This window comes from Tursiops truncatus, chromosome 8 (genome assembly GCF_011762595.2).
Source record: "Tursiops truncatus isolate mTurTru1 chromosome 8, mTurTru1.mat.Y, whole genome shotgun sequence".
Lineage (NCBI taxonomy): Eukaryota > Metazoa > Chordata > Mammalia > Artiodactyla > Delphinidae > Tursiops > Tursiops truncatus.
The window spans coordinates 99,176,063-99,197,689 of record NC_047041.1 but is presented as its reverse complement, the minus strand read 5'-3'; the positions used below and the strand labels follow the sequence as shown (position 1 = coordinate 99,197,689).

The following is a 21,627-nucleotide window of genomic DNA, read 5'->3' as shown; positions in this document are numbered from 1 at the left end:
CTGGGCATCCCATCGCCTGTCTTCCTGGAGACAGGGCCAGGACTGACATGGTCTTGGCGTTCCCTCCCCCTCTCATGGTCTCTTGCTCTGTAACTTCTCCACTGGGACAGGTGTGGCCGGGTGGCCTGACCATCATTTACCTCATGATTATAGGATTAAGTTAGGATGCAGTCATGGCATTAGTCAGCATGAAACATCCCCGTTGGAACTGGTGGTCATCTGTGTCCACTGGAGGCTCTGGCATGGCTCCGGGGGACAGGCACTCATGGTGGATCTGGGTCTGCACCTCCATCTGAGCAGCCCCGTGTTGTTTCTGGAATGGGACTCACAGCTTGGAGAAAGAAACGAGCTGTGGGAAGCAATCCCAGGTTCCCCGGTGGGACTGGAAATACTGCTTCAGGCCCTGGAATTTTACTTTCCTGTTTGGCCTGGCACTCGTCCTCCCCTCCCCCAGCCCGCCACATATTCGTCTCGGTTGCATCCTCTCCCTCCCCCTCTCGAATCCTTTTCCTCATCTGTAAAAGTGGAGGTTGCGCTAGATCGTATCTGAGGCCCCTTTGAGCTTGAGAAAGCTATGATTCACCTCTCAGCCACCCCCTCACTTTTCCCGCGGGCCTCCTGATTGACACTGAGAAGAAAGGTAGGAAGGAAAAGAGAGAAACAGGGAGAGCCGTGCATCCTACAGTGTAGGCACCGGCCCCCACGACACAGAAGTATCCGGTCCAAAATGTCAGTAGTACTAAGGCTGAGAAACCCTGCTTTAGGGAAGGAGAGCCAGAAGGAAAGAAATGATTTAAAAGGCAAATGTATAACAAATGCGCCCGAGATGATAAGTGATTAGACAAATGATGATGAAAGGGAAAATTCAGGGAGCACAGGAAATGCATGGGAAAGAGGTGTATAAATGGGGAGAGAAAACATCGCTAGGGTGGAGAAGGATGTGTTTGTAAGGTGATCACGGTGTGGGTTGTGAAAGCGAGCTGCTGGCCTGAGAGTATAAACCAGCGCTGGGGGGATTGCCATCCCCCTTCCTTGGCCACTCTGGAAGATGCCGCTCCTCTGCAGCTCCTCCTATGGAATTTCAGCAGTGCAGCCAGTCAGCAATGGTGCCTGTTAATGCCACCAAGTGGCTTTAAGGTAACAGGCTGGATGGTCCGAAGACTTAGGCAGTCGTTACCGTGTGAGCGTTATCATGCTTCATTTTTTCTGTGAGACCTTTGCTCCTCATTGAACTAACAACCACTCAGTTCTCTCCAGCTCGAGAGGAAGACACCACGAACACACGATGAAAAGAAATTAGCATAGAGTGTATTCATGACCGCGGGGGTAGGTAAACATTTCTAAAAGAGAACACCAAAAGCACTTCTAACCATAGAAGAAAAATGGCTACATTGGACTGTATCAAAATTAGAAGGCTCTCTTCATAATAAGGTACCATGAAAAACATGAAAAGACGAAAACGCTAATTCAAAAAGATACATGCACCCCAACGTTCATTGTAGCACTATTCACAACAGCCAAGACATGGAAGCACCTCAATGTCCACCGACAGAGGAATGGGTAAAGAAGATGTGGGTACATATGCATGTATTTACAATGGAATGTTACTCAGCCATAAAAAAGAATGAAATAATGCCATTTGCACATACATGGATGGACCTAGAGATGATCCTACTAAATGAAGTGAGTCAGACAAAGAAAGGTAAACATCATATGATATCGCTCATATGTGGAATCTAAAAAAATGATACAAATGAACTTATTTACAAAATGGAAATAGACTCACAAACATGGAGAACACACTTGTGGTTACCAAAGGGGAAAGGGAGGGGGGGATAAATTAGGAGTTTGGGATTGACAGATACACGCTACTATGTATAAAATAGATAACCAATAAAGCTCTACTGTAGAGCACAGGGAACTATATTCAATATCTTGTAATAACGTAGACTGGAGAAGAGTCTGAAAGAGAATATATATGTGTGTATATGTGTGTGTGTGTGTGTGTGTCTGAATCACTTTGCTGTACACCTGAAACTAACACAGCATTGTAAATCAACTATACTTCAATAAAAAATAAATTTTAAAAGGCACCATTAAAAACATGAAAAGGCGAGTCTCAGTCTCAGAAGAAGATGTCTGCAGTACATATAACTGGCAAGGTGTTCATTTCGAGAGGAAATGAAGAGCCACTATAAATCAGTAAGAAAAAGGCGAATGACCCAATAACAACTGGGCAAAAACCTCACGGACACTCACAAAAGAGCATATCCAGATGGTCAAAGAAACTATGAAAAGGTGCTCAACATCATTACTCATCAGGAAAATGCAAATTAAAACCACAGGAAGCTCCCACTACACAGCCACCAGAATGGCAAAACTGAGAGCGAGCCCCAGGCGTCACTGAAGACAAGGGGCCACTGGAACCCTCACGCATTGCTGTGCGGGGTGTAGGAACGGCACAGCCGCTTAGGAAAATTGTTGGGCAGATTCTAGTAAAGCTAAACCTTTCCCAGTCTAGAACCCAGTAATTCCACTCCCAGGTACACAAACCCAGTGCCCGAGCTGACAAAAGGATATGTACAGAGTGTTCAAAGGAGAAATTCCCTGGCGGTCCAGTGGTTAGGACTCCGTGCTTCCGCTGCAGGGGGGTACAGGTTCGATCCCTAGTCGGGGAACTAAGATCCTACATGCCACGTGGTGTGGACAAAAGATTAAAAAAAAAAAAAAAGAATGTTCAAAGGAGTTGTCTCCAAATCCCATCCACAGAAGATGGGACATAGATTGTGGTACATTCATAGAAGGGAGTGTTACACACACAACCACGACAGAAGACACATTGTCTGAGTCCATTCGTATGAAATTCAAGAAGAGGCAAAGCAAAGATATGGGTCAAATCATGGTCGTAGCTGGTGGGCATATGGATTGAGATGTGCAGGGGGGAACTTTCTGGGCTGCAGAAATAGTCTGTCTCTGGACTGGGGTGGTGGGTATACACGTGCATATAAACGTAAATAATTATCAAGCTGTCCATTTAAGATGAGTGAGTTTTATGTACTTTATATATGTTATGCTTCGATTAAAAACAATGAAAAGACGCAGATTCTTATGTCCAAGTGAAGTAATAACAACAATAATAATGTATCGAATACCTTCTATGTGCCAGGTGCTTTATACAGATTATTTCACTTCATCCGCCCAAACTCACCTGTCGGCCAGGGATTATTCTCATTTTACACGTGAGGAAACTGAGGCTTCGAGAGGTTCACTAGCTTGTCTGAGACTCACAGCTAGTAGGTGCCGGGGCCGGGGCTCGAGCTCCACAATCCAAGCTCTTGCCACTCGGCTTGGGATCTCAGAGTGATTTTTTTTTTTTTTTTTTTCCGGTACGCGGGCCTCTCACTGCTGTGGCCTCTCCCGTTGCGGAGCACAGGCTCCGGACGCGCAGGCTCAGCGGCCATGGCTCACGGGCCCAGCCGCTCCGCCGCATGTGGGATCTTCCCGGACCGGGGCACGAACCCGCGTCCTCTGCATCGGCAGGCGGACTCAACCACTGCGCCACCAGGGAAGCCCTCAGAGTGATTCTTGGTTCACCATCAAAGCTCTCTGTTTCACCTGCTACTCCTCCCAAACACAGAAGCCTTAGATACCATATTTTAAAGAGAACTTCATCGTGTATCCTGATATTCCAGGAGCTCAAATCCCTCTACCTTCTTTTTTTTTTTTTTTTTTTTTTTTTTTTGGGTACGCGGGCCTCTCACTGCTGTGGCCTCTCCCGTTGCGGAGCACAGGCTCCGGACGCGCAGGCTCAGCGGCCATGGCTCGTGGGCCCAGCCGCTCCGCGGCATGTGGGATTCTCCCAGACCGGGGCACGAACCCGTGTCCCCTGCATCGGCAAGCGGACTCTCAAACACTGCGCCACCAGGGAAACCCCCGTGGAACATTTTTGAGTAGGGAGGTGTACGAGGAAGCCCGGACGTGCACACCCACGTGGGAGGGAAATCGACTCGGTCAGGAGGCCAGTGAGGAGAGAAACGTGCGGGTCCAGGTGGAGATGAGTTGGGTGCACCTCAGGGTGGAGGTGGTGGGATGGAAGGAAGGTGCAGGTAGATGGGGAAGAGGGTGAAGGAGTCCTCAAATCTGGGAACCACTCTTCTGAGTTTACGAAGCAGGGAGAAAGTCAGTTTGGAGATGATGAAAGGGATTCCTTAATGGCTAAGACCAGAGGGCGTGCATCTCATCCCGCCCTGGTTCCGCACCTCCTTCGGCCTGCTATTGGCACATTCTCAAGAACACACTGTCCTCTTCTGGCCTCAGACTTGCACAGGGCACCCGAAGGACAGACACTGGCCTTCTACAAGCTTCCTTTCCACCCTTGCCACACGGGAACCCACAGAGGGAGGCGTGTCAAAACCCAAACAGATCCCACAGCGGAATCGTTTCCCTATAGGCCCCTCCCCAAAGTAAGAGTTTGTTGAGGTGCTCTTCCAAGGGGTGGGGGGACCTTTTTTGTTCAGCCTGTGAAAAGTTAACAAAAGGCCTCCCGATTTTATGGAGAGATGCAAACAGTGTTTTGAATAAAAATCCCTTTGTTATTGTTGTTTTACAGAGCTGTAGCCGCGGCCAGGAAGAAATCCGCCCCCTCTGAAGGCTGTTTTTGTGACTGTTCTTGGGAGCATTGTTCTAAAAATGGGAAATTACATATCACTGTGCCAAAGGAAACAAACACCTGCAATTAAAGGAATACCTTCCACGAGGTGGCTTTTAGAGTCCCGGCCGGCTCTGGACGAAGGGCTGCTGCACCAGTTCTTTTTGGTGCGTTTCTTCACTTCTAAGGGAATCGGGTTTGTAACCAGAGTGGGCTTTGGCAACGATGGGGCTCGGGTGGTGGTCCTTCACTTATTCACTCAGTAAACATCTATCAAGCATCTGTGCTGGGTCAGTCTTGGTGGTTTTCACTACTCCCTTCCCTGGCGTTGTTAAAATTACCGGGAGCGTTGGCTACAGGCAGCGACTTTCTGACACTATTTTTCAGAGTCAGTGTTTGACTTCTGCCCCCAGATGATGAGGTACCAGAGAGAGCACCAACTTCTCTCCTTCCTCTCCTTTCTTCCTCCCCTTCCTCTCTCCCTCCTTTCTCTTCCTTAGTTACAGAAGTAAACCCGCTATTTTCAACATGTCAGTCAATACACTTCTTTAGGCAAAGGACTTTTCTTTTCTTTTGTTTTTTTTTGGCCGCGCCGCGTGGCAGGCGGGGTCTTAAGTTTCCCCAACCAGGGATGGAACCCGTATCCCCTGCAGTCTAACCACTGGACAGCGAGGGAATTCCCAGGCAAAGGATTTTTCAAAGTTTCCGGTCACTGGGGTACAGTCTGAAATTCTTGTCTGTGGTGTAAGATATCGAAAGATAAATTTTTGGTTATCTGGTTAATATTTAACATTTTCAGCATCAATATAATTGCAAAATAATCAGGTCTTGAAATGTATTGATCGTGAAACGAATACGTTTCAGATGGATTTGTGGTTTCAAAGAATCCAGTTTCCTAAGCTGATCTCATCTCTATGAGAAACAGGAACGAAGAAGGGAGCGATGGGGAACAATGAGCTTCTAACTTTTGGGAAAGCGTTGACTTTGGTTAGAACTTCCTGCCCATGAAGTGCTTGCCTTCCTCCAATGGGTTGGCCAGAGAGTGATGGCAGGTCCCACCGGGAAGTAGAGAGATGGAATAAAAAGGCTCTCCGGTCCCGTAATGTACTTAATCTACTGTCTTAGTTTCCAGATGGGTCTGAACTTAGCCACTAGAGGAAGAGCCTAGGAGCTGAGTCTTGAAGGAATCTTAAGGTTGCCAGATTTAGCAGATGATAATACAAGATGTCAGGTTAAATTTGAATTTTTTTTTAGGTTTTTAAAAATATATATATTTATTTGACTGCACTGGGTCTTCGTCGTGGCATGCGGGACCTTTAGTTGCGGGATGTGGAATCTAGTTCCCTGACCAGGGATCGAACCCAGGCCCCCTGCTTGGGAGATCAGAGTCTTAACTGCTGGACCACAGGGAAGTCCCTAAATTTGAATTTTAGTTAAATAATGAATTTTTTTTTTTTTTTTTGGTATAGCTATGTCCCAAACATTGCATAGGGCACGGAGGATGGAGCTTGGGTCTTTAAGTGACTTTGGGAAGGGGAGACATTATAGTTTGTGGAGGTGGGAACAGCATGAGTTTGTTGCCTGTTTAAATATTCATGTGTGTGCCTCATGGTAATGCAGGGAAGTGTCACCCGAGGAAGGAGGTCTGCCTGCCAGGAAGATGGTCTGTTCTGGGCTGGTGGCATCAGGAGATTGACCCTTTGCTCTCCCTTCTCTGGGCTGGCGGGAGACAGATGAGAAGTGGGTCCTGGTTGTCCCTAGATAGCACTGCCCGGGTCTGCCTTGTGGTTCTGTGGCATCAGGACCCGCCTGAGGGACACGATGAGAAGGGCTCCATGTCCCGAAGGCGGCTGCACGCTAACTGAGCATCCACACCGAGAGCTTCAATGAGAAGCACGTGGGTGGATTAATCAGTCAGAGGCTAGTGGACCAGACGGCGTATCCTCCCCTGTGGACGGGCGTCAGGAAGGTCGGGAAGTGAGCACAGACTTAGAACCAGTAAGCGTTCTTCCATTGCTTTTTCTCCCTGCTCAGGACCTCTGTGCCTCCCTCGCACTGCTATCCATCCCCTCCTCTTTGGCACAGGATATCAGGTTAGATTTCCACGTCCTACACGACACTCAGATTCTGGTCCTGCCCCCCAGATGACTCCCTCATCACCTTGCTGGAGTGTAGGGTGTGGCTGCATTCTTTTCTCCTAGTTAGAGACAACCTCTTGTTTCATCCCCATAGATAGCTCACCCCATCTACCATCTGTGAATTTACCAGCCTAACCTGAAGGGCAATCTTTTTTTTTTAACATCTTTATTGGAGTATAATTGCTTTACAATGGTGTGTTAGTTTCTGCTTTATAACAAAGTGAATCAGCTATACATATACATATATCCCCATATCTCCTTCTTCTTGCCTCCCTCCCACCCTCCCTACCCCACCCCTCTAGGCGGTTACAAAGGACCGAGCTGATCTCCCTGTGCTATGCGGCTGCTTCCCACTAGCTATCTATTTTACATTTGGTAGTGTATATATGTCCATGCCACTCTCTCACTTCGTTCCCGCTTACCCTTCACCCCCCCTGTGTCCTCAAGTCCATTCTCAACGTCTGCTTCTTTATTCCTGTCCTGCCCCTAGGTTCTTCAGAACCTATTTTTTTTTTTAGATTCCATATATATGGGTTAGCATATGGTATTGGTTTTTCTCTTTCTGACTTACTTCACTCTGTATGACAGACTCTAGGTCCATCCACCTCACTACAAATAACTCAATTTTGTTTCTTTTTATGGCTGAGTAATATTCCTTTGTATATATGTGCCACATCTTCTTTATCCATTCATCTGTTGATGGACACTTAGGTTGCTTCCATGTCCTGGCTATTGTAAATAGAGCTGCAATGAACATTGTGGTACGTGACTCTTTTTTTTTTTTTTTTTTTTTTTGCGGTACGCGGGCCTCTCACTGCTGTGGCCTCTCCCGTTGCGGAGCACAGGCTCCGGACGCACAGGCTCAGTGGCCATGGCTCACGGGCCCAGCCGCTCCACGGCATGTGGGATCTTCCCGGACCGGGGCACGAACCCGTGTCCCCTGCATCGGCAGGCGGACTCTCAACCACTGCGCCACCAGGGAAGCCCTACATGACTCTTTTCGAATTATGGTTTTCTCAGGGTATATGCCCAGTAGTGGGATTGCTGGGTCATATGGTAATTCTATTTTTAGTTTTTTAAGGAACCTCCATACTGTTCTCCATAGTGGCTGTATCAATTTATAATCCCACCAACAGTGCAAGAGGCTTCCCTTTTCTCCACACCCTCTCCAGCATTTATTGTTTGTAGATTTTTTGATGATGGCCATTCTGACTGGTGTGAGATGATACCTCATTGTAGTTTTGATTTGCATTTCCTGGAGGGCAATCTTATTTCCAAACCTTGTCCACTGCTATACCCCCAGCGTAGGTCGGGGAAGCAGCAGGATTTGAGGCCAGAGCACCGGGGAGGACCAGGCTCTCAGGAGGGCCTCCTGGGCCAGGCGAAGAGTCTGGAATTTATCCTGTAGGAGCCTGTTAGCAAAGGGAAATGAAGGCTGCAGATGGAATTAAGGTTGCTAATCAGCTGATGCTGAGATGAAGAGACCATCTTGGATTACTGGGGCGGGCCCAGTGCAGTCACAAGGGTCCTTCCGCATGGGAGAAGGAGGCGGAAGAGGAGGCCAGAGGCAGAAGAGGAGGCTGCACTGCTGACCTTGAAGGTGAGAGAAGGGGCCATGAGCCAATGAATGAAGGGGGCCTCTAGAAACTGAAAAAACAAGGAAACAGACTCTCCCTTAGAGCCTCCGGAAGGAACACAGGCTGCCAACACTTTGATTTTTAGTTCAGTGAAATCATTTTGAATTTCTGACCGCCAGATCTGTAAGATGATAAATGTGAATTTTTTAAAAAAGCCATTAAGTTTGTGGTGATTTGTTACAGGAGCCGTAGGAAACTAGGTTAGAGGCTATTTGCCATACTCCAGGCCGCAGATGGTAAAGACCTGCTACTGGAATCAGAGTAGGGAGAAGGGGACACATTCAAGGTAAACTGAGAAGAGACGGACTCAGAGACCAATGGACACATAGGGTCAGAGGTCAAGAGATCCTTCCTCTGGCCCCAGTGCCCTGAGGCCTGGCCCTCATCTTCTTTCTTCCAGGGAGTCCCTGACCAGCATCTCCATCCTGTCCCAGAGCTGAAGGACTATCTACATGTGTCACCAGGGCCACAAGAGGGAATTTTAAAGGACTCTGTAGCTCCATGTCTTGGAGTCACACAGGATGCTTGGGTGCGGCAGGCACATACCTTTAGATATTTTAGGAGTTATCTAGGCTACTGTCATAGGCTAGGAATCCGTTCACTTGATGGGGGACGGATCTGAGTTCCAAACGCCTGGTTTATCCATTCTGATGCGACCGTGCATGCTAAGCTGAATCTATTTTCGGATTTATTTATATTTGCACGTACCACAGCTTTATAATTTTAGTTGGTCACAGAAATCCGTTGGGTGGCTAACTCCTAATGATTCATGCTCACATTGTTTCCGCGTGCCCGCTGGTGCGTTCCGTAAGTGCCTGGGAGGAACGTTCCCTAACGACACGTTGCAGAAGGCATTGTTTGTGTGGCCGCTTCCTCATCAATCAAGGTTTTCTTTATCATGTGTCTGAAGCCATTCTGAACAGCAGTCACCCTACGGTGAATTACTACCCACAAATCCCCTGGCATTCGCAAACAGCACGCTGGCATTAGCCATAAACTAGACATCATTTTATCCACATCATCTACATAAAGTTGGTAAGGGCTGGTTTCACTTCCTCTTCCTGCTCTGTGAATCATTTATAGATTTTTCTGCCTGGCTAACATCAATCCACTCACATGTTGAGGGTGTAAAACTATAGCTTTCCTACGGATCCATCAATTTAGGCATTGACATAGCAAGGGCAAGTGTTTGCATTTCGCAACGTGGTGGCAATGGTTGGTAATGACCACTCCTCTTTAGCTTTTTTTTTTTTTTTAACATCTTTATTGGAGTATAATTGCTTTACAGTGTTGTGTTAGTTTCTGCTGTATAACAAAGTGAATCAGCTATATGCATACATATATCTTTAGCTTTCTTCAAGAGTAAATGTTCCGGGCTTCCCTGGTGGCACAGTGGTTCAGAATCTGCCTGCCAATGAGAGGACACAGGTTCAAGCCCTGGTCCCGGAAGATCCCACATGCCGCGGAGCAACTAAGCCCGTGTGCCACAACTACTGAGCCTGCACTCTAGAGCCCGCGAACCGCAACTACTGAGCCTGCGTGCCCCAACTACTGAAGCCCACGTGCCTAGAGCCCATGCTCTGCAACAAGAGAAGACACCGCAATGAGAAGCCTGCGCACCGCAACGAAGAGTAGCCCCTGCTCGCCGCAACTAGAGAAAGCCCGTGTACAGCAACGGAGACCCAGTGCAGCCAAAAGTAAACAAATAAAACTAAATAAATAATTTATTAAAAAAAAAGGAGTAAATGTCCCTTTGGTGGCAGACTGCGGGAGTAATATACTTTTCAAAGATCAATTTCACCCAGATTCACGGTTTCATTGACAACGTGATCAAGAAAAAATGTGGTCTTTCCCCTGGGCTCCTCAGAGGTATGAATGCTAAAAAATGCTAAAAGTAATATAGTGCTAAAAATACATTTCTTGTTTTTAATCTTTTTTTTTTTGGCTTTACTGAGACGCATTTTACATTTTTTTCTTTACACAGTTTGTGCGTAATACTTCTCAAATGCAGGAAGCTTATATCCATACATTGGCCTCCTTGTGTTCTAGAGTTCGGCAGATTCATAGTGAAAAAGGCTGATTATATAATTATATATTTATATGATCCAGGGCTGGACATGTTTTTTCTCCTCCTCCTCCTTCTTCAAATGTACAAATCATTCTTAGCTTGAGGTCTGTTCAAAAATAAGCCATGGCTTGAGTGTGGCCTGCCAGCCATAGTTTGCAGAGTCGTGCTATAACGTAGGCCAGGGGAAAAAAAAAAAAAAAGCCAAAAAAGAACCCAGAGACATACCTTCATTCCTCTAATCTCCTTTTGCTTTCTGGCAACATGCGTCACCCAGATACGTGCTCTTTCTGCGGCTGTGATCAGTTCATCTTGCCTTCTGCTCTTTTGAAACTAAATGTACATTTCTGTGTGCTGCCAGCTCGCGTTCTCTGGCTCGCCTACCTCTGCAGCTCCCTTGAGGTGGAGACTCCCTTTTATCCGCAGATACCTGTTGTATTTGCCCGAGGTAAATATTTCCCCCGTTGTGACTAGGTAATTAAAATTCTGAACCTTTATGACCCCGGATCCTTATCTGTTTGAACAACACTCATCTAGGTGGATGGCTCAGAGGAGCCCCCGGGGAGTCCGCAGTGAGGAAGTTGGGGAGGAGGGGGAGGCAGGAGGCGCCCCACCCTCTACCAAGAACCTTCTGGAATGGCCAATCCCCCTGAGCTGCGCTGGAATTTGTACAGTCACAGGCCCTCTTTTGTGGCAGACGATGAGGGAGGGGTGCGATGGCTTTATGGTTTGTGTGTGTGTGTCTGCGCGAGCGTGCACACACCTGTGTGTTTGGGGCAGGGTGGGTGGACGTTTCTCATCGGTATCACTTGGTGGGTGGACGTTTCTCATCGGTATCACTTCAGTTATTAGCTCAGGAAATTCCTGCGTCTGGGATCCTACTCCCTGTAGGGCAGGGGTTGGGGCGTGGGCTCTGGAATCCGGGTTGTGGGAGGAATAAACAAGAAATTGCAAAAATGCCTGCCAGCGAGTAAGCGATCAATAAAAGAAATTGTTAGGTTACTTGAGACTTTAAAAATGGAGCGGATGGAGGTCAGAGGTCAGCTCCACCAGCACCCCGTGGTCCTCTGTACCTCCGGGGCCATCGTTGTAGATTCCGTTGGACGCGCCCTTGGAATTGTTCGGGAATAGAATCATTACTAATTCCCAAAGTGCTGACACATCACTGGCAGCGTTCAGCGGGCGGCAACTTGGTGTGACTGCCCTTGCTCTTCCTCAGAATTCTGATGAAAACCCCCCTGAAAAATCAAATTAAAGCAATCAAAGATGATAAAAGATCCCTAGAAAGGAACTGTGCTTCATCATCTGTCCCGCGGAGTGAGCCGGACTGGGTGGAGCCGCAGGGCTCAGAAGCTCCAGGGCCGGACCAGCGCGTCCGCTCCTGGACGCCTTGGTCGACACTGCCCCCCAGTGGCCTCGGCGGCACCGGCCGCTGAGGGCGGGGAAGGCGCGTCCCCGTGGGACCACGTTGCTTCTTGGAAAAATACGGACGGAAGAGGTTTCTCTCTCTCTTCAGACCTCTCCTTGCGTGCTCTCTGCTTATGCCCTCTCCATTCCCGCTTCCCCTGTGCGCGTCCTCCACTTTCATTCAATTGCTCGGGATGGTGTGGCTTGGACAGGGACCATTTGCCACAGGGACAGGGGATGTTTGGGGGATATTTATATCCACATGGGACCCATCTTTAGGACGAGTTCTAGCCTTTCCCCATTTCGCTCTAGGACGAATCCCCCCCTCCCCCGCACCAGGAGGCATGTGGGATCTTAGTTCCCCCTAAGGGGATGGAACTAAGGGATGGGACCCGCACCCCCTTCATTGGAAGCGCAGAGTCTTAACCACTGGACCTCCAGGGAAGTCCCTAGGGGGAATTTTTACAGCAATCATCGATAGTTTTTGAGCAACTTATGCTGTGTGGCCTGTGTAAAGGCCCTGAGGTAGGAAGGGGCTTGGTGGCTTGGTTCTTAAAAATACTGAAGGCCAGAGGGGTGGACTGCAGAGATGGAGTGAGCAGTGGGAAGGAGGGTGGGAGATGAGAGCCAGCGATGAGCACGTTCTGCATTTGAAGTTTATAAGAAGAGTGCTAGGAAGCTTTGAAGGGCTTTACTCGGTTGGGGTGGGGGAAGTGGCCCAGGAAGGGGGTTTTCATTTGATAAAAACTACTTTGGGGCTTCCCTGGTGGCGCCGTGGTTGAGAGTCTGCCTGCCGATGCAGGGGACACGGGTTCGTGCCCCGGTCCGGGAAGATCCCATATGCCGCGGAGAGGCTGGGCCCGTGAGCCATGGCCGCTGAGCCTGCGCGTCCGGAGCCTGTGCTCCGCAACGGGAGAGCCCACAGCAGTGAGAGGCCCGCGTACCGCTAAAAACAAAACAAAACAAAAAAAAAACACTACTTTGGCCTCAGTGTGGAGTGTGGACTGCAGGGGTGCTAGCGTGTGAGCTGGGAGCCAGTTAGGAGGCTCCCCTCCCCCGGGGTTGTGCGGCAGAGGAATGCGTAGCGTGGCCCAGGGTGGCTCTGTGGACATGGAGGTAACCTGCTTGGCTGGACGTGACAGTGCTGGAGAGGGAAGGGCTGGGGATGCCCCTTGGACTTCAGGCCAGAGCAACCGGGCGGCTAGGGATAGAGATGGAAAGAGATGGGGTGGGGCGGGGGGGAATCAGACTTCTGTTGGACAAGAGGAGTTTGAGATGCTGGGTAGACGGTAGGATCTAAGGGGAAGAGGTGTGGACTGTTCTGGTGGTGGTGATAGAAACCTGGAGGTAAAGTTCTTTCTTTCCTTTTTGTTTTGTTTTTTTTGCGGTACACGGGCCTCTCACTCTTGTGGCCTCTCCCGTTGCGGAGCACAGGCTCCAGACGCGCAGGCTCAGCGGCCTTGGCTCACGGGCCCAGCCGCTCCGCGGCACGTGGGATCTTCCTGGACCGGGGCACGAACCCGTGTCCCCTGCATCGGCAGGCGGACTCTCAACCACTGCGCCACCAGGGAAGCCCTTTCTCTCCTTTTTTATTTTTATTTTCGCTGCACCACACAGCTTGCAGGATCTCAGTTCCCCAACAGGGGTTGAACCTGGGCCCTGTCAGTGAAAGCCCAGAACCCTAACCACTAGGCCACCAGGGAACTCCCTTTAGAAGGTTCTGAATTTTCTCCTGGGGTCCAAGGGCAGGGCTCAGTGGGGCCTCAAGAAGGGCAGGGGCTCGGGAAGAAGCCCAGGCAGCCTCCCCTCTTCCCTCTTGCTTCGCCCTCTGCCTGCAATGCTCTGTCCGCCTCCCCCCATCTCGTTGAATTCCTCCCATCCCTGCTCAGACCCTGAGCGGGGGGGACTCCCGGGCTGGCCTGTCTGTGCTGCTCTTGGTCACATCACTCCCTGTATTTCTTTTATGCTTTAATCAGAGCTCTATCTATCTGTCTATCTGTTTCCTTGTTGATTTGCAGGGCGCTGACCATCTTCCCTGCTAGCTTGCCAGCTCCTTGAGAGCAGAGGCCATTGTTTTCTTCACTCCACTCTACTTGGGCCTCAGTGTGGTTCTGGCGCCGAGCAAGGGCTTCATGCATATTTGTTGGGTTATGAAATCTGCTCCCGGGTTCCTCAGAGCGCCCAGCACCACTATGAACACATGGAAAGTGCTGGTAAATACCCAGGGATTGATTTCACGCCCGAAGACTCCTTTGCCGCAAGAAAAAAGGGGGTGGCGTGAAAGTTGGCTGGGAGGGGACTCAGGGAACGGCGGGAGGTGGGGGCAGGTCAGAGAGGGGCTTCGGGGTCTAACAAGAGCATCATCGCCGGTGGACGGCAGTAATTAGGTGCTGACCAGCCTGGTCCCGACCCACCCACCCCCCAGACTCCTCTTCTGGGCAGTGACTGACGTGAATGGACAGTTTGACACGTAGGCCTCTGCAATTTCAGCCTGGAAATAGGATGTCCTAACAATGATGACTGATAAAGGATCTAGAAAATGCATGAGTAGAGGGTTTTTGCTTTAAAAAATAGTTCGACAAATAATTTCGTGTAGCAAATATGAAGTGAGCGAAACAGCCTGCCTTCTCTGGGAGTGCCCCTCAGAGTCTATTGCTCCTTGAAATCAGCCCCAAGGACCCTGGATTCCTAATCAAGGAATCGAGTCTGTTCCTCCCTCCAGCCTTTGTTTCCTAAGTTTCTTAGGAATTTGCTCCTTCTGTAGGTGGAGGGCATCAGTCGTGTGCTGGGTGTGATTTGCAGGACTGTCACAGGGCCACTCAGCCCCTCATAGCACCCTACTGCTCTGTCAAAATGCTTGAAACGTCCACCATTTAGCTTTGGGAGACAGAACTCTCTGGAAAGCTCCATCTTTGTGTGCAGGCATGTCTGGGTAGCAGAATCACCTGACATATTTTTTTCCACCCAAGAGTGGGATCCCAAAGGGTCTGGAAGAAACAGAACACTTAACTTCATTATTAAGTGGGTGTTAGGGGGGTCAGCCTCAGGTCAGCTGCCACCCTGTCTAACCTCCCCCCGCCTTCCCCCATAGGTCAAGTTTGAGCAAGGCCCTGGGAACGTTTCCAGGCCAGCTGTCTGCCCGTGGAAGGGAGTATATGCTAGAAGCTGGTCTGCCACCTGTGGACCGGAAGTGAGACAGGGTCTGGGCCCCTTGGGGATGTGTTTCCATGGCCACTGCTTTGTTTTGCTCTAAACCTACCCCAGCAGCGGCACACCTTCTCACTCTAGCAGGTGAATAAAAAAGAGATGGGGACACAGAGATGTGATGCTTGTCCTTTATTGCAGGGAGCCAGGCAGGGCTGGTGGGGATGGAGTGAAGGAAACATCCGGGGAGTGGCAGGGGTCTCGGCAGGTGGAGATCTTCAGCTTCTAAATCCTAAGCACAGTGTGGGCTTTGGATTATTTTGTCCTAAAGCAAACAAACAAAAAACCCAATACAATAGTGAATGAACATCAAAGTCAGACCCAGAGACTTTAATGTCACCTAAGAGGTTCGGTGTTTCTGGGAGGAGCTAAGCTTAGACTATTTCTCAGAAGCTTCTTTATTTTTATTTTCTTATTTTATTTATTTATTTATTAATTTTTTAATTTTTGGCCGCACGGCATGCAGGATCTTAATTCCCTGACCAGGGATCGAACCCACACCGCCTGCAGTGAAAACGCCGAGTCTTAACCACTGGGCCGCCAGGAAAGTCTCTCAGTAGCTTCTTTAAAAAAGGTAAGATAGGGCTTCCCTGGTGGCGCGGTGGTTGAGAGTCCACCAGCCGATGCAGGGGACACAGGTTCGTGCCCCGGTCCGGGAAGATCCCACATGCTGCGGAGCGGCTGGGCCCGTGAGCCATGGCCGCTGAGCCTGCGCGTCTGGAGCCTGTGCTCCGCAACGGGAGAGGCCACAACAGTGAGAGGCCCTGCGTACGGCAAAAAAAAAAAAATAAATAAAAATAAATAAAAAATAAAAAAGGTAAGATGGGGCTTCCCTCGTGGCGCAGTGGTTGAGAATCTGCCTGCTAATGCAGGGGACACGGGTTCGAGCCCTGGTCTGGAAAGATCCCACATGCCGCGGAGCAACTAGGCCCGTGAGCCACAACTACTGAGCCTGCGCGTCTGGAGCCTGTGCTCCGCAACAAGAGAGGCTGCGATAGTGAGAGGCCCGCGCACCACGATGAAGAGTGGTCCCCGCTTGCCACAACTAGAGAAAGTCCTCGCACAGAAACGAAGACCCAACACAGCCAAAAAAAAAGGTAAGATGGCTGTGCCTGCTCCCTGGGGACATTTGCACTGTGACTCTCCTCTCTGGATTAGAAAAGTGTCCCCCAAGGGAGTTGACACTGCAGCTGAGGGATGTGGGAAATCCTCCGCTGGGCAGTGGGAGTGGAGGGAGCCGTGTACCGTGAGCTTTGTCATGCTGTCCTGGGCCTTCTGGGGGAGGGTGTCCACCAGCATCTTCAACTGGGCCCCTGCATTTTTCATGTCTTCCTCAGGGCTGAAGGGTTCAAGGGCAGCCTCAGAGCTGGGAAGCGTGCCCATGAAGAGGTTTTCGATGACATGTAGAAAGTTCAGGCAGACCTCTGTAGATGCTGGAGCACAGAAAAGAGAGAGCGCGTGTATCCAGGCCCTTGTCTACACTGGCCAGCTTCCTGCCTGGGCCTGGCCCAGATGCACACAGCTGCGCCTGTCAGCAAGACATAGCGGCCCTTTCGTCGACGGCCTTGAATGGGAGACCTGGTGGCGCTCCAAGCAGTCGGCTCTTTGACGCCATGTGGATGCCTTCTGGGCTGTGGCCAGCTTTTCGTGGCTTGCCGGAGCCTCCCTTGTACGTCCTGGGTTGCGGCGGCAAGGCGCTACTGGCTCTTTCTGATAGAGTTCTAGGCAGGGCACTGAGAACAGAAGCTGCTGATCTCATTTGTTTGGTGTGCCGTGCGGGGGCTGGGAAGAGGCCGTCGAGGGTTTTGGCTCCCACCGGAAACATGCCTCTTACCGATGGTTAGTGATGGTCTGAGCCACACGTGACAAAGGCAGGCTCTGGCAGGAAGAGGCACTTGTGCCAGCCAAGCATGAGCCCCAGAGCCTGGCCCAGAAGAGGAATCCACTGTGGGCACCAGGCCTTGTGGGCTCATCCACACACAGACACGTCTCTGCCTCTATTCCTGGCCCCGCCGTGTTCCCTTCACCAGAGTTCTCCCTACCCCGCCTCCGGTTGTGCTCCTTTTTGGGTCCCTGCCCCCAGGAATGTGGGGAGAGTCACCATCCCCTACTCCCTGCTGGCCCATCTTCCTACTGAGTGTCAAATCCCCGTCCTTGAATTTGCTGCCTGGTGTGCGAACTCCCCTGCCTGGGCTCCAAGGCCCCACTCAAAGTGGCCACTCCAAGTCAGACCCTCTCCGGAACTTAGATCCCTGCTTTGCAACTTACTATGTCACCAGCCAAGTTACTTTATCTTTCTTTAGCTCAGTTTTCTCATCTGTAAAATGGGGATAATGTCCCCACTTCATAGGGTTGTTGTGAACGGGGTTCAGCACGGTGATGGGCACATTGTAAGTGCTAAATAAATGTTAGACCTTATTATTGGTATTATCATTTGTGCACCCACAGGAACGTACCAACACATCCCGGCCCCACCTCCTAACATATTTCAGTCCTGTCTTGCTGAGCCACCCGCCTCTGTACCTCGCATTGAGATCTTCTAATTAACATACGTTTCAGTCCAAATGATGTTATTTCCCCTTTAAAATAGACATCTCTGCACCATAGTTGTTCCCACTGCCTCTTGGTCTTGGTTTTCTAACTAACTCCCCCGTCTCGCCAAGGTCATGAAACTTATCTCCACGGTTGTCAGGAAACTTTGAAAGTGAACTATCGGGAATTTGTTTAAAATTTTTTGTTGTAGAAGGAGTAGAAGAGGCTGATACAGAGTAAAAAACAGTTCAGTAACCCAGCTCCCAAGAGATCAGGGGGTTTCCGGGGAGGTGTGATTCACTCCACCCCCATTCCTCTCAGTGACAGCTGCAACTCTTCAGAGACTCCTAACCCTTGTTTTGCAGAGGACAGAAAATGTTTAGAAACCTCCGTTCTGAGTTGGCAGTTTCCCAAAGGGAAGAGCCCTTTCTAGAATATTCCTCTCTGTGCAGGATGGGAGACCTTGCCTTGGGTTGGGTTTCTTTGGAACCCATGAGGCTCCTTCCAGCCCCTTTGGCTGCCAGAGTGGTGTGTTGACCCCAAATCGGGAGGCAGCACCCAGGTCTCTTGGCGTCTCGGGGTCTGTCCAGCCCTGGGCTTTGAGAAGCTTGTTTGTTCCTCTTATTCTGCTGGTCATTGCATCTAGGTGGGATATTCTCCATCCCTTCCTCCAGTCTGTTCCATCCCCTGCACCTCTGAGGTTGTTGGATATGGAAGATGGGGTCCTTTTCAGGTTTCCCCACAGCCTCGGGGCTCTCCCCAAGTTCCCGAGATGAGATTGCTCGCTGGACCCAGCTTCCTGGCTGGGAGTCAGCTTCCCCGGCCTCTCCCGGCAGCTAAACAGAGGGCATGGGCAGCCGTCCCCTCTCCCGAGCAGAACTGGGAGAGTTCTTGAGCTCGGCTTGGGGCAGAGGGCTCTGGACACTCACCAGGGCTGCAGAAGAGAGTCAGGGGGACCAGGGTGAGGGCAATGGCGAGCTTCATGGTGGGAGGGAGGCTGGTGAGAGAGGCTCTGTCCCTGTCTCCGGATCTGGTGGTCTTGTGGGAGGTGTGCCCATCCGGGTATCTTCTTATATGCTCCTGGAGCGGGGAGGGCAGGGCGAGGGCTCCACTTATGGGACCACACTGTTGACATGGGCATCAGCTCAGTGGAGAAAGTAAACATTCTTCTTTCTCAACCCGCTTTCTGTCCCCATGGAAACTGAGCTCACACAATAGGCCACTTGGGAGAGGGGAACCCAGGGTCCGGTGTGGAGGCAGCAAGGGTTCCCAAGTCAGAGGGTCTGGAGAGCTGGCCGCCTGGGCCACTCTCTCTGAACCTGAGCACTGGGCAGTCCAGATCGACAGCCAGAAGCAGTTGTAGAGCCCACCTGGACCCATCACCCTGGGAGAAACTGAGGCTTAAGGCCCCATAGCAGTGGCAGCCACAGGCCTAGGACTCGGGACTCCTGATACTTCAATGGGCTCCTCCCCAAGGAAATGGCTGGACCTTAAGCTTCCAGGGTCCCACGGTCCAGAGCATCTCGTGGTCAGACTTGGGGGAGACCCTGGACTGAAGCATGTTGACAGGTGAAGGAGTTCTCCAGAAGGCCCCTGAAACCCAAGCCCCAGGTCAGGCTGGAGGACACACTGCACCAGCTGGGTCTGGAGTCCTGCCCTCCTGGCGGCAAATCTATGGGTGGCAAATTTGGGCCTTATTGCACTTGACCTCTTAATGGCCTTGACCCTCTTGCCGGAGCTGTTCTCTCGCCTGCACTCCCACGACTCAGTCCTTTCCTGTTTTCCTCCCTGACCGACCTTCTTGTTCTATAGACGTTGATTCTTCACTGACTGAGCTTACGTATTGGTGGTTCCAGGCTGTGGCCGTGGCCCCTTCTGGCCTCCTGACGCTACGTCAGAGGCTGCCTGTTTCTCTCTCCAGTGTCTGTGCCTTAGAACACAGGCCTGCCGGGGTCGAAGTCACCTGCTAAACGGCCTTCTGCCTCCTAACTTGTCCTCCTTGGCCATCCTGGGAAAGGCCACCAGGAGGATATTTCTAAGCCTGCTAATCACATCCTCCTCCTTCTTGAAGCTTCCTTGGGCGGATGGGATAAAATTCAAGTGTGATTTATTACCAGGCCCTTGTCCACTGGCCTTTGCTTACATTTGAGCCTTATTCCTCTGCTCCGCTGCGTGGGGATTTAACCCTATCTTAGTATTTGCCGATTTGGGAACATGCCTCGTGTTTCTTCATGCCTTTTTACCTTTGTACAAGCTGTGCCTCATGCCTGGAACACACATCTGCCTTGCCTCCTCCAAATCCTATCTGTACTTCAAGATTCAATCAAATGTTGATTCATTCATTCATTCAATAAGTGCTGACCACCTGCTAGGAGTTTCAGGCACTGTGCTAGGCGTTAGGCGTTGGCTCAGACACGGAGCAGCCCTGCTTTGGAGCCCCTTCAAGATGAAATTGCCGCTGGGCTTCGAGGAGTGAGGTCAGCAGAGAGCAGCCAGTGACCGGTCCCGGGAGTCGGCCCAGTCCCTGGGGGTCTGCTGCCGCTGCAGGGAGCTACTTGCTCAAGGTCACACCCTCCCCGGGACAGCTCTAGCAGGTGGTCCTTTCACTCTAGAGCGCTGTGCCTGGCTGGCCAAGTCTTTGTCGGGCCTGTGTGGCCTGCAGGCCGGTTTTCCCCTCTGCCCAGCCCAGATTCTGCCCATTTCCCTTCACAGTTATTGATCCCTAGGAATAATCTTGTACCCCAGACTCCAGCTCAGCATCTGCTGTCAGGACAGCATCAACACACAACAGGGATGCAGGAATGAACCAGGCGGGCCCAGGTCCCTGCTGCCGTGGAACTTCACTCTGGTGGGGAGACAGCAAGCGGACGGTGAAACAAATGAAACACTCGTAGGTGTGCTAAGCGCTACGGGAGGACGAAGCGGGGACCCTATGGTGGAAAAGGAGAGTGAGGCCACTTAGCGGGGGGATGGGGCGGTCCTCTCTGAGCAGGTGACTCGGTGCCGAGATCTACAGGGGAGGGGCCTGCGCAGAGGGGGTGCCCAGCACTGAGGCCCTCAGGTGGGAAGGACCTGGGCTTGTCCGGAGCACTGAGGGGCATTGCGCCTGGAGTGGGGAGTGGGGACCAGATCCTGAAGGGCCTCCAATTAAGTTCTTTATGCTCTGGAAGGGGTTTCCTTTTTCATTGCTTTAAAAAAATTGTGTTAAAATGCACATAACGTAAAATTTACTGTCTGAGCCGTTTTTAAGTGTCCTGCTCAGTGGTACTAAATACTTTCACACTGATGGGCGCCCATCACCCCCATCCACCCCCATAACTCTTTTCATCTTGTAAAACTGAAACTCTGTACCTGCTAAACACCAACTCCCCACCCCGCTTCCTTCAGCCCCTGGCAACCACCGTTCTACTGTCCATCTCCACGATTCTGACAAGTCTAAGAACCTTATAAAAGTGGAATCGTGCCGTAATTGTCTTTTTGTGACTGGCTCATTTCACTCAGCATAATGTCCTCAAGGTTCATCCAGGTAGCATATTGCAGGATTCTTTCCTCTTTGAGGCAGAATAAGATTCCATTTTATGTCTAGATCACATTTTTCTTATCCATTCATCCGTTGATGGACACTACAGTCGTGTCTGCATTTTCACTATCGTGAATGATGCTGCTGTGAACAGGGGTGTACAGTCTGGAAGGTGTTGATAGGGAGTGATGGGGTCTGATTTCCCTTTTGATGAGATGTCTCTGACTACTGCTCTGAGGGGAAAGGATGGGGTGGCGTGGGAGTGACTGAGCGGCTCAGCAGAAGGGATAGTGGGTTTGGACCAGCTGATGGCAGTGGGGTGAGGATGTGAGAGACCCAGGGACAGGCTTGACGTTGGATAGAATAAGACGGACTGGGGAGGGAAGCATCAGGCTGGGGCAGCCAGGGACCTGGGGTGCTATTTCCTGACCTAGAAAAGACTCGGGGGCTTCCCTGGTGGCGCAGTGGTTGAGAGT

At 50.7% G+C, this 21,627-nt stretch overlaps 2 protein-coding genes and 1 long non-coding RNA gene across 4 annotated transcripts in view; 2 read left to right on the top strand and 1 right to left on the bottom strand.

Annotated features, from left to right (window-relative positions):
• The window catches only part of AHNAK (AHNAK nucleoprotein), a 93,870-nt gene extending 88,940 nt beyond the window's left edge, over window positions 1–4,930 (top strand). For both annotated transcript variants that reach the window (XM_033860826.2, XM_073809071.1), the window contains one exon: window positions 4,610–4,930. In XM_033860826.2, the coding sequence (XP_033716717.1) occupies window positions 4,610–4,617 (8 nt within the window). In that variant the 3' untranslated portion in view covers window positions 4,618–4,930. The remainder of the gene's footprint in view (window positions 1–4,609) is intronic.
• A 10,286-nt stretch (window positions 4,931–15,216) lies between these two features.
• Window positions 15,217–18,712, bottom strand: SCGB1A1 (secretoglobin family 1A member 1). The gene is made up of 3 exons (XM_033860821.2): window positions 18,561–18,712; window positions 16,345–16,532; window positions 15,217–15,364 (listed from the first exon to the last, which is right to left on the bottom strand). Exons 1-3 carry the CDS (start codon window positions 18,613–18,615, stop codon window positions 15,332–15,334), a joined length of 276 nt encoding a protein of 91 aa, XP_033716712.1. The 5' UTR covers window positions 18,616–18,712; the 3' UTR covers window positions 15,217–15,331.
• LOC141279401 (uncharacterized) lies at window positions 15,359–18,642 on the top strand. The gene is made up of 3 exons (XR_012333572.1): window positions 15,359–15,673; window positions 15,972–16,196; window positions 16,437–18,642. It is a non-coding gene; the product is annotated as an uncharacterized lncRNA (long non-coding RNA).
• Window positions 18,713–21,627: the final 2,915 nt, after the last annotated feature.